This window comes from Mobula birostris, chromosome 28 (genome assembly GCF_030028105.1).
Source record: "Mobula birostris isolate sMobBir1 chromosome 28, sMobBir1.hap1, whole genome shotgun sequence".
Taxonomy (NCBI): Eukaryota; Metazoa; Chordata; class Chondrichthyes; order Myliobatiformes; family Myliobatidae; genus Mobula; species Mobula birostris.
In genome coordinates this window covers 1,292,988-1,305,667 of record NC_092397.1, presented here as the reverse complement: position 1 = coordinate 1,305,667, position 12,680 = coordinate 1,292,988, and the positions used below count along the sequence as shown (strand labels likewise).

At 51.0% G+C, this 12,680-nt stretch overlaps 1 protein-coding gene across 1 annotated transcript in view; it reads left to right on the top strand.

Moving 5' to 3' along the window:
* Window positions 1-12,680, top strand: part of LOC140188906 (neurexin-2-like) — a 698,418-nt gene that overhangs the window by 552,654 nt on the left and 133,084 nt on the right. Inside the window, exon 6 of the mRNA XM_072245561.1 lies at window positions 352-375. Within this exon, the coding sequence (XP_072101662.1) occupies window positions 352-375 (24 nt within the window). The remainder of the gene's footprint in view (window positions 1-351; window positions 376-12,680) is intronic.

The window sequence follows — 12,680 nt, the reverse complement described above, 5'->3', positions numbered from 1 at the left end:
AGTGTTGGGCCGAATTCAAAGGCCGCCCATCCTCTCTGGCCGAGCGGAAGCCGGAACATTTTGTCGGCGCAGCACCCACCTATCTGGCTACCTCCCTCCCACCAAGCTCCCCAGCGTTTTGTAAAATTAATTTGCCGATTCTGTGTGTACTTACTAACATGCTTTGAGAACTAACCTGATGTCATTCACGGAATGTAGTCATTTTCTCTGTACTAACAGTTAACCTTGTTTTTGAGCCGAGATAATACTACTAACCTTCTCAACTGGCATCATTTCTTTTGAGTGCGAAGTCCTTATTGAGTTCACGGTCTTTGTCATTTCTGTTTTTTTCCCTTCCCTTTCTCTCCGAAGCATTCAGGCATTGGACACGCAATGGTAAACAAACTACATTATCTGGTAGATATCATTCTTACTGTCTTAACGTTTAGGATTGTGTGTTCCTCTCACCTTTTACTTTGAATAATTGACATCGATTTTTTTACAAACCAAAAAAAAAAATCAGAATCGACAGGGGTTGGTAAACAATTTTTTTGGCTTCCTTCCAGACTGAACTTTCATCTGTCTTGCTGAGTATTTTATCTTTCATCTTTCTTTTGAGTTGGTCTCTCTCTCGCTCTCTCTTTCTCTCTTGTGCGCACACACGTGCACAGGTGCCCAGGCACACGCACACACGCGTGCGCGCGCACACACACTCACACGCATACCTGTGCACACGCACACACTCACATACACACACACACACACACACACACACACACAGACGGGAGTGGACACACACTCGCACACACGCACAAAGAGACACACAGACACATAGAGAGAACACCTTGAAAAAAAATGATCTGCATTGACGCCACGCTTTCTCGACTTTCCCCGCCTCTCCCTGCACCCGTGTCAGGAGGGGCTTGAGGGGGAGACTGTAGGGGTCATTCACTCGGTCCTCGATCCACATCCTCCCCCCCCAACCCCCTCCTCTCCCCACCCTACCCACCTGCCGTCCGGCTCGCGCAGGCCACTCTGCATGGCATGCTGCGACGTTGAGGAATGCGTTACTGTGCTTCACTCTGTCCGACATCAGTCATACCTTCCGTCTCGATACGCCTCTTGTGTGTCTCATTCCTCAGGTCTTCACGGTTCCGTTCTTGGAGGGGAGAGAGCTTGCGCAACGGGCCATATCGCCGAGACTCCTCTTGTCCCCGGACTCCCTCACTCACAGTCTTCCCCCGTTCTTAAACCGGCTCCGATCAGGTCCCAGTCAGACTCAAACCCCTTCTAGTTGTGCACCTGCCTCACCTGAGAGGCGAGACAGGGAATTTCCGCTCCTGTGAGGTCTGAGTCAGGTCCCAACCCCTTCCTGACCCCCGCCCTTTCCCAGTCGCCCACCCTGGCCTGCGGTGAAGACGAATGGGCGTCAACAGAGACTGAACCACTCTCTCAGTCCCCCAACCTGCCCGGGTTACCGTGCTGGGAGTGGGGGCGATCGAGCAGGGAGGGGAGAACAAAGAGCAGCCTTCACCCCAGGAGACCTCCTTGAAGGATAAAAACTAGTTTTATTTGTCACCTACACAGCGAAATGTCTCGACGGCATCAAATCAGATCAGCGAGGATTGCTTTGGGGGAAGCCCGCGAGAGTTGCCACGCGTCAGGCTCCTGCCCGTAACTCACTAACCAGAACCTGTACTGTACACCTTTGGAATGTGGGAGGAAACCGGGGCAGCCCGAGGAATCTGGCGTGGAGAGACAGCGGCCGGAGTGCATTCCCGATCGGTGATCGCTGGCTCCAGAAACCCCCTCGCCAGCTCGGCGCGCTGCAGGAGTGACAACAGGCTGTCTCCTCCGGAGGGAGTTCGTGTCCCCAACTCATTACCCCCCACCCACTCCGGAAACAAACCGTGGGGGGAGCCAGTTTAGGGGAGGAAGCAGCAAGTACTGAGATTTGTAGCCGCGTAGAAAGAAGATTCGAGTCCTCTCGCCCGCCTGCTGTGCCTCGGGAGGGTTTGAGGGTGCCAGGAAGGGTTGTGGTGTCTGTGAGCGCTCCGTCGTGTTCCACGTTCCCTTCCAGATTACTCTGCCGGGGGAAAGAGACAAGCAGAGGGGTAATACAGAGCTCAGCGGCTCAGGCAGCGTCTGTGGAGGGGAGTGTACAGCCACCACCCCTCAGTGACGGGTCTACTCCCTCCCTGCACCCCTCTGTTCCCATCTGCCCCATACCCACACACACCCCTCAATCTGCCCCTCACCCACACACACCCCTCCCACTAGGTCCCCTTAATCTGCCCCTCACCCACACACACCCCTCAATCTGCACCTCGCCCACACACACACACCCCTCAATCTGCCCCTCGCCCTCACCCACACACACACCCCTCAATCTGCCTCTCGCCCACACACACCCCTCCCACTAGGTCCCCTCAATCTGCCCCTCACCCACACACACCCCTCAATCTGCACCTCGCCCACACACACACCCCTCAATCTGCCCCTCGCCCTCACACACACCCCTCAATCTGCCCCTCACCCACACACACACCCCTCAATCTGCCTCTCGTCCACACACACCCCTCAATCTGCCCCTCGCCCTCACACACACACACCCCTCAATCTGCCCCTCGCCCACACACACCCCCCTCAATCTGCCTCTCACCCACACTCACCCCTCCCACTAGGTCCCCTCAATCTGCCCCTCACCCACACACACCCCTCCCACTAGGTCCCCTCAATCTGCCCCTCACCCACACACACCCCTCAATCTGCACCTCGCCCACACACACACACCCCGCAATCTGCCCCTCACCCACACACACACACCCCTCAATCTGCCCCTCGCCCACACACACCCCTCAATCTGCACCTCTCCCACACCCACCCCTCAATCTGCCCCTCACCCACACACACCCCTCAATCTGCCCCTCACTCACACACACACCCCTCAATCTGCCCCTCGCCCACACACACACCCCTCAATCTGCCCCTCACCCACACACACACCCCTCAATCTGCACCTCGCCCACACACACACCCCTCAATCTGCACCTCGCCCACACACACCCCTCAATCTGCCCCTCGCCCTCACACACACCCCTCAATCTGCCCCTCACCCACACACACACCCCTCAATCTGCCCCTCGCCCTCACACACACCCCTCAATCTGTCCCTCACCCACACACACACCCCTCAATCTGCCCCTCGCCCACACACACCCCTCAATCTGCCCCTCACCCACACACACCCCTCTCAATCTGCCCCTCGCCCACACCCACCCCTCAATCTGCCCCTCGCCCACACACACACCCCTCAATCTGCACCTTGCCCACACACACCCCTCAATCTGCCCCTCACCCACACACCCCCCGGATCTGCCCCTCACCCACACACCCTCCTCCCACTGCATCCCCTCAATCTGCCTCTCACCGACACACAACCCCCTCCCACTGGGTTCCGTCCATCTGCCCCTCACACGCGTACACACCCCTCCCACTGGGTTCCCTCCCCTTCTGTTCCCATCTGTCCTCCCCACACCCCTTATTCTGGTTCCGCACTCCACCTTCCTCTCGTTTCCGATCTCACCATCTGCAGCTCTCTGGATCGTAGCATATTGGACACAGATTCATGGTGGTGAATCTGTGGAATTCATTGCCGCTGGCAGCTCTGGAGGCCAAGTCATTGGGTGTATTTAAAACGGAAGTTGACAGGTTCCTGATTATCCAAGGCTTCAAAGGTTACAGGGAAAAGACAGGAGAATGGTGTTGAGAGGGATAATAAATCAGCCATGATAGAATGGTGGAGCAGACTCGATGGGCTGAATGGCCTGATTCTGCTCCTGTGTCTTATAGTCTTGCTGTTCCACCTTCCAAACTCTGAGATGTCCAGTGTCTCCCAGAAGCACTGCCTTGCACAGGTAGCTCTGTTTTATGACAGAGCCTGGAATTACCCTGGAGATCCGAGCCCACCGCTCGAAGCCTGGAATTACCCTGGAGATTTGAGCCCTCCACTCGGAGCCTGGAATTACCCTGGTGATCCGAGCCCCACCGCTTGGAGCCTGGAATTACCCCGGCGATCCGAGACCCACCGCTCGGAGCCTGGGGTTACCCAAGAGATCTGAGTCCACTGCCCCTGTGCTTCAGGCCGTCTCATGGCAGCTTCCCTGGAACACGGAGGGAAGTCACAAATCAGTTCCCATCGAGAGAAATGGTACCTGGCGCACAATGTCACAACGCTCTACAGTACCAGCGACTCGGGTTCAATTCCCGCCACTGCCTGTAAGGAGATTTTTATGTTCTCCCCGTGACCGCGTGGGTTTTCTCCGGGTGCTCTGGTTTTCTCCCACGGTCCAAAGACGTACTGGACAGAAACAGTTGGAGATGGATGGAGATGTTCAGAGAAAGATGGGGACAAACAGTGAAGAACAGAGCTGGACAGAGACAGGTGGAGATGGATGGAGATGTTCAGAGAAAGATGGGGACAAACAGTGATGAACAGAGCTGGACAGAGACAGGTGGAGATGGATGGAGATGTTCAGAGAAAGATGAGGACAAACAGTGATGAACAGAGCTGGACAGAGACAGGTGGAGATGGATGGAGATGTTCAGAGAAAGATAGGGACAAACAGTGAAGAACAGAGCTGGACAGAGACAGGTGGAGATGGATGGAGATGTTCAGAGAAAGATGGGGACAAACAGTGAAGAACAGAGCTGGACAGAGACAGGTGGAGGCGGATGGAGATGTTCAGAGAAAGATGGGGACAAACAGTGATGAACGGAGCTGGACAGAGACAGGTGGAGATGGATGGAGATGTTCAGAGAAAGATGGGGCCAACAGTGATGAACGGAGCTGGACAGAGACAGGTGGAGATGGATGGAGATGTTTAGAGAAAGGTGGGGACAAACAGTGAAGAACAGAGCTGGACAGAGACAGGTAGAGATGGATGGAGATGTTCAGAGAAAGATGGGGACAAACAGTGATGAACGGAGCTGGACAGGTGGAGATGGAGATGGAGACAAAGATGGACAGAGACAGATGGAATTGGAGATGGGCAGAGATAGGTGAAGATGGATGGAGACAAAGATGGACAGAGACAGATGGAGATGGGCAGAGATAGGTGAATCTGGATGGAGATGTTCAGAGAGTGATGGAGACAAGTAGAGAAGAATGGAGACGGACAGAGACAGACGAAGATGCAGAGAGACAGATAGAGAGGGACAGAGATGTTCAGAGAAAGATGGATACAAGTGGACTGAAATGGACAGAGACAGGTGGATATGGGCAAAGGTAGATGGATCTGAATAGAGATGAACAGACACAGAAGGAGATGGTCAGAAACTGATAGAGATTTACAGAGATGGTGTAGATAGTCAAATAGATGGAAACAGACAAAGATAGATGCTTCTGGACAGAAATGTTCAGAGATAGACGGAGACAAATGGAGTACGGAGATGGCCGGAGACAGGTGGATATGGACAGAGTTGTATAGAAATGGACAGAGACGTACAGAGATGGATCAAGAAGGACAGAGACAGACTGAGATGGATGGAGAAGGACGGAGATATTTGGAGACGGACAGAGGTGTACGAAGACAGTCAGAGAGGGATGGAGATGGACAGGGACAGACAGATAATGGCTATGGAGATGTCAGTCCTGTGATACTGGGTCTGTGAAACCCCACTCCACTGTGAAGTCTGCTGCCAGTGGAACTTGGGCCCTGGTGGTTGTGTCCAGGGGAGGAGGGTTTTCAGCACACCTGAGAATGCGCTGGGGGCTGCCCACAGGTGCTGCCACATACTCTGGCCTCAACATAGTGAGGCCACACTGCTCAGCAAAATAACACAGATCACAGAAGATGTACGGATTAGAGTTAGGACACTGACACCTGTCAAATCGCAATAATTACGATCACCTTTGTGTTTTTTTTCTGCTTTGTTTCCTCTCTGGGAAAGGAGGACATGCCTGGCCTGTTAGACATGTCTTCCCCCTCAACAGTTAACAACTCTTACATCCTTCTCAGGTTCAGATTCATCAATCACATCGAAACATGCAGTGAAATGGGCCATTTCTGTTAGCAACCAACGCAGCCCGAGGGCGCGCGGGAGGCAGCCCGCAAGTGTGCCACACGTTCCGGCGCCAACGTAGCGATCCTACAATGCTTGGCAAAACAACACAAAACAACAACAGGGAAAACAAGCTGCCGTTCCTCCCTCCACCCACACATCCGTGTACACACGCAGTCCTCTGAACCCCAGCACAGGCTGACTCTGGACTCCACGCTCCAGCGGACTTGCAGGTTCGCAGACAATGAGCTTCAGCCTGTCAGAAATATTACAGCCAAGCAGAACTGCTCCTTGCAGGCAGTGCGCAGCATGGCCGAAGGGAGTGAGGAGATTTCGACAGGTACAGTACTGCGCAGAAGTCTTAGGCACATAAAGTACTCACCCCTTCCCCCTTTGGAAGTTGTCATGTTTTCTTGTTTCACAACATTGAATCACAGTGGATTTAATTTGGCTTTTTTGACACTGATCAACAGAAAAAGACTCTTCCATGTCAAAGAGAAAACAGATCCCTACAAAGTGAATTAAATTAATTACAAATATAAAACACAAAATAATTGATTGCATAAGTATTCACCTCATTCAAGTCAGTATTTAGTAGACTCACCTTTGGCAGCAATTACAGCCTTGAGTCTGTGTGGATAGGTCTCTATCAGCTTTACATATCTGGACACTACAATTTTTCCCCATTCTTCTTTATAGAACTGGGACCGTGAGTGAACAGCCCATTTCTAGTCCAGCTACAAATTCTCTGACTTGGCCACTCCAGGACATTAACTTTGTTGTTTTTAAGCCATTCCTGTGTAGCTTTGGCTTTATGCTTGGGGTCATTGTCTTGCTGGAAAACAAAATCTTCTCCCAAGTGGCAGTTCTCTTGCAGACTGCATCAGGTTTTCCTCCAGGATTTCCCTGTATTTTGCTGCATTCATTTTACCCTCTACCTTCACAAGCCTTTCAGGGCCTGCTGCAGTGAAGCATCCCCACAGCATGATACAGCTACCGCTATGCTTCACGGTAGGGATGGTGTGTTTCTGATGGTGTCTTATGCCAAACATAGCATTTAGTCCGATGGCCAAAAAGCTCATTTTGGTTTCATCAGATTGTAGAACCTTCTTCCAGCTGACTTCGGATTTTCCCACTTGCCTTCTGGCAAACTCTAGCTGTGATTTCACATGAGTTTTTTTTTCAACAGTGGCTTTCTCTTTGCCACTCTTCCGTAAAGCTGTGACTGGTGAAACACCCAGAAAACAGCTGTTCTATGCACAGTCTCTCCCATCTCAGCCACTGAAGCTTGTAACTCCTCCAGAGTTGTCATAGGTCTCTTGATGGCCTCCCTCACTAGTCCCTTTCTTGCACAGTCACTCAGTTTTTGAGGACAGCCTGCTCTAGACAGATTTACAGCTGTGTCATATTCTTTCCATTTCTTGATGATTGACTTAACTGTTCTCCAAGCGATATTCAGTGACTTGGAAATTTTCTTGTATCCATCTCCTGACCTGTGCTTTTCAATAACCTTTTTGTGGACTTGCTTACAACATTCTTTGTCTTCATGGTGTAGTTTTTGCCAGGATACTGACTCACCAGCAGTTGGACCTTCCAGATCCAGGTGTATTTGTACTACAGTTAATTGAAACACCCTGACTGCACACAGTGATTTCCATTTGACTAATTAAGTGACTTCCAAAACCAATTGGCTGCTCCAGTAATGATTTGGGGTGTCACATTAAAGGGGGTGAATACTTATACAAACAATTATTTTGTTTATTATACTTGTAATTAATTTAGATCACTTTGCAGAGATCTATTTTCACTTCGACACGAAAGACTCTTTTTCTGTTGATCAATGCCAAAAAAGTCAAATTAAATCCACTGTGTCATTCACAGGGTTATTCCAATTCTCCTCTGAACCCAGCATCTCTGCCACGTACTACACCAGGGATGTCCCCTCACCCAGGGTCTCTCTGATCATACTCTGAACGCAGTGCCCCCCCCCGCACATCATTCACCAGGGATGTCCCCCAAACCAGGGTCCCTCTGAACTCAGTGTCTCCCCGTGTCTCCCACTGGTGATATGCCTTCCCCTAACTCACTCTGATCCTCCCCTGCACCCAGATTCTCCACCACATCACTCACCACGAATGTTCACTCAAACAGCATCTCAGTTCATGAAGTATAGTTCCTTAAGTGTTGCCCTCCCGTTGATGATTGAGATGCATGTTCAGGGATAGTGTTAGCTGGAGCCATGGAACAATGCCACAATGTGGATGTGGTGTGGAATCGGGGGTATTTGATGAGGATAGACTGGAATGGTGTGGTCTGGAATCAGGGGTATTTTCTGGGGATAGACTGGAATGGTGTGGTGTAGAATCGGGGGTATTTGATGGGGGATAGACTGGAATGGTGTGGTGTGGAATCGGGGGTGTTTGTTGGGGGGGATAGACTGGAATGGTGTGGTCTGGAATCAGGGGTATTTGATGGGGATAGACTGGAATGGTGTGGTGTGGAATCGGGGGTATATGATGGGGGATAGACTGGAATGGTGTGGTGTGGAATCGGGGGTATTTGATGGGGGATAGACTGGAATGGTGTGATATGGAATCGAGGGTATTTGATGGGGATAGACTGGAATGGTGTGGTGTGGAATCAGGGGTATTTGATGGGAGGGGGTGATAGACTGGAATGGTCTGGTATGGAATCGGGGGTATTTGATGCGGATAGACTGGATGGTGTAGTGTGGAATAAGGGGCATTTGATGGAGATAGACTGGAATGGTGTGCTGTGGAATCGGGGGGTATTTGATGAAGGATAGACTGGAATGGTGTGGTCTGGAATCAGGGGTATTTGATGGGGATAGACTGGAATGAGGTGGTGTGGAATCGGGGGTATTTGATGGGGGATAGACTGGAATGGTGTGATGTGGAATCGAGGGTATTTGATGGGGGATAGACTGGAATGGTGTGGTGTGGAATCGGGGGTGTTTGATGTGGATAGACTGGAATGGTGTGGTGTGGAATCGGGGGTATTTGATATGGATAGACTGGAATGGTGTGGTGTGGAATCGGGAGTGTTTGATGGGGATGGACTGGAATGGTGTGATGTGGAATCGGGGGTATTTGATGGGGATAGATTGAAATGGTGTGGTGTGGAATCGGGGGTATTAGATGGGGATGGACTAAAATGGTGTGGTGTGGAATCGGGGGTATTTGATGGGGGATAAACTGGAATGGTGTGGTGTGGAATTGGGGTATTTGATGGGGGATAGACTGGAATGGTGTGGTGTGGAATCGGGGGTATTTGATGGGGGATAGACTGGAATGGTGTGGTGTGGAATCGGGGGTGTTTGATGGGGGGATAGACTGGAATGGTGTGGTCTGGAATCAGGGGTATTTGATGGGGGATAGACTGGAATGGTGTGGTGTGGAATCGGGGGTATTTGATGGGGATAGTCTGGAATGGTGTGGTCTGGAATCAGGGGTATTTGATGTGGATAGACTGGAATGGTGTGGTGCGGAATTGGGGGTATTTGATGGGGGATAGACTGGAATTGTGTGGTGTGGAATTGGGGTTATTTGATGGGGATAGACTGGAATGAGGTGGTGGGGAATCAGGTGTATTGATGTGGATAGACTGGAATGGTGTGGTGTGGAATCGGGTATTTCATGGGGATAGACTGGAATGGTGTGGTGTGGAATCGGGGGTATTTGGTGGGGATAGACTGGAATGGTATGGTGTGGAATCAGGGGTGTTTGATCGGGGGGATAGACTGGAATGGTGTGGTCTGGAATCAGGGGTATTTGATGGGGATAGACTGGAATGGTCTGGTGCGAAATCGTGGGTATTTGATGGAGGATAGACTGGAATTGTGTGGTGTGGAATTGGGGGTATTTGATGGGGATAGACTGGAATGGTGCGGTGTGGAATCGGGGGATTTCATGGGGATAGACTGGAATGGTGTGGTGTGGAATCGGGGGTATTTGGGGGGGATAGACTGAAATGGTGTGGTGTGGAATCGGGGGTATTTGGTGGGGATAGACTGGAATGCTGTGTGGAATCGGGGGTATTTGATGGGGATAGACTGGAATGGTGTGGTGTGGAATCGGGGTATTTGATGGGGGATAGACTGGAATAGTGTGGTGTGGAATCAGGGGTATTTGATGGGAGGGTGATAGACTGGAATGGTGTGATGTGCAATCGGTGGTATTTGATGGAGATAGACTGGAATGGTGTGGTGTGGAATCGGGGGTATTTGGTGGGGATAGACTGGAATGGTATGGTGTGCAATCTGGGGTATTTGATGGGGATAAACTGGAATGGTGTGGTGTGGAATCAGGGGTGTTTGATGGGGGGGATAGACTGGAATGGTGTGGTGTGGAATCGGGGGATTTCATGGGAATAGACTGGAATGGTGTGGTGTGGAATCAGGGATATTTGATGGGGGATAGACTTGAATAGTGTGGTGTGGAATCGGGGGTAGTTGATGGGGGTAGACTGGAATGGTGTGGTGTGGAATTGGGGGTATTTGATGGGGATAGACCGCAATAGGATGGTGTGGAACCGGGGGTATTTTATGGGGGATAGACTGGAATGGTGTGGTGTGGAATCGGGGGTATTTGATGGGGATAGACTGGAATGGTGTGGTGTGGAATCGGGGGTATTTGATGGGGATAGACTGGAATGGTGTGGTGTGGAATTGGGGGTATTTGATGGGGATAGATTGAAATGATGTGGTGTGGAATCGGGGGTATTTGATGGGGGGATAGACTGGAATGGTGTGGTGTGGAATCGGGGGTATTTGATGGGGGTAGACTGGAATGAACTAGTGTGGAATCGGGGTATTTGATGGGGCATAGACTGGAATGGTGTGATGTGGAATCGAGGGTATTTGATGGGGGATAAACTGGAATTGTGTGGTGTGGAACCGGGGGTATTTCATGGGGATAGACTGGAATGGTGTGGTGTTGGATCAGGGGTATTTGATGGGGATAGACTGCAATGGTGTGGTGTGGAATCGGGGGTATTTGATGGGGGATAGACTGGAATGGTGTGGTGTGGAATCAGGGGTATATGATGGAGGATAGACTGGAATGGTGTGGTGTGGAATCAGGGGTATTTGATGGGGGATAGACTGGAATAGTGAGGTGTGGAATCAGGGGTATTTGATGGGATGGTGATAGACTGGAAAGCTGTGATGTGCAATCGGGGGTATTTGATGGGGGATGGACTGGAATGGTGTGATGTGGAATCGAGGGTAGTTGATGGGGATAGACTGGAATGGTGTCGTGTGGAATTGGGGGTATTTAATGGGGATAGACTGGAATTGTGTGGTGTGGAATCGGGGGTATTTAATGGAGATAGACTGGAATGGTGTGGCATGGAATCAGGGGTATTTGATGGGTGGATAGACTGGAATGGTGTGGTGTGGAATCGGGGGTATTTGATGGGGGTGGACTGGACTGGTGTGGTGTGGAATCTGGGGCATTTGATGAGGATAGACTGGAATGGTGTGGTGTGGAATTGGGGGTATTTGGTGGGTATACACTGGAAAGGTGTGGTGTGGAATCGGGGGTAGTTGATGGGGGTAGACTGGAATGATGTGGTGTGGAATTGGGGGTATTTGATGGGGATAGACTGGAATGTTGTGGTGTGGAATCGGGGGTATTTGATGGGGGATAGACTGGAATGGTGTGGTGTGGAATCGGGGGTATTTGATGGGGATAGACTGGAATGGTGTGGTGTGGAATTGGGGGTATTTGATGGGGATAGATTGAAATGATGTGGTGTGGAATCGGGGGTATTTGATGGGGGGATAGACTGGAATGCAGTGTGGAATCGGGGGTATTTGATGTGGGATAGACTGGAATGGTGTGGTGTGTAATCGGGGGTATTTGATGGGGATAGACTGGAATAGTGTGGTGTGGAATCGGGGGTAGTTGATGGGGGTAGACTGGAATGGTGTGGTGTGGAATTGGGGTATTTGATGGGGGGATAGACCGGAATGGGATGGTGTGGAACCGGGGGTATTTTATGGGGGATAGACTGGAATGGTGTAGTGTGGAATCGGGGGTATTTGATGGGGATAGACTGCAATGATGTGGTGTGGTATCGGGGGTATTTGATGGTGGATAGACTGGAATGGTGTGGTGTGGAATCGGGGGTGTTTGATGGGGGGGATAGACTGAAATGGAGTGGTCTGGAATCAGGGGTATTTGATGGGGATAGACTGGATAGCTGTGGTGCGGAATCGGGGGTATTTGATGGGCGATAGACTGGAATGGTGTGGTGTGGAATAGGGGGTATTTGATGGGGGGATAGACTGGAATGACGTGGTGTGGAATCGGGGGTATTTGTTTTGGTATAGACTGGAATGGTGTGATGTGGAATCGAGGTTAGTTGATGGGTATAGACCGGACTGGTGTGGTGTGGAATCAGGGGTATTTGATGTGGATAGACTGGAATGGTGTGGTGTGGAATTGGGGGTATTTAATGGGGATAGACTGGAATGGTGTGGTGTGGAATCGGGGGTATTGATGGGGGGATAGACCGGAATGGGATGGCGTGGAACCGGGGGTATTTTATGGGGGATAGACTGGAATGGTGTAGTGTGGAATCGGGGGTATTTAATGGGGATAGACTGGAATGGT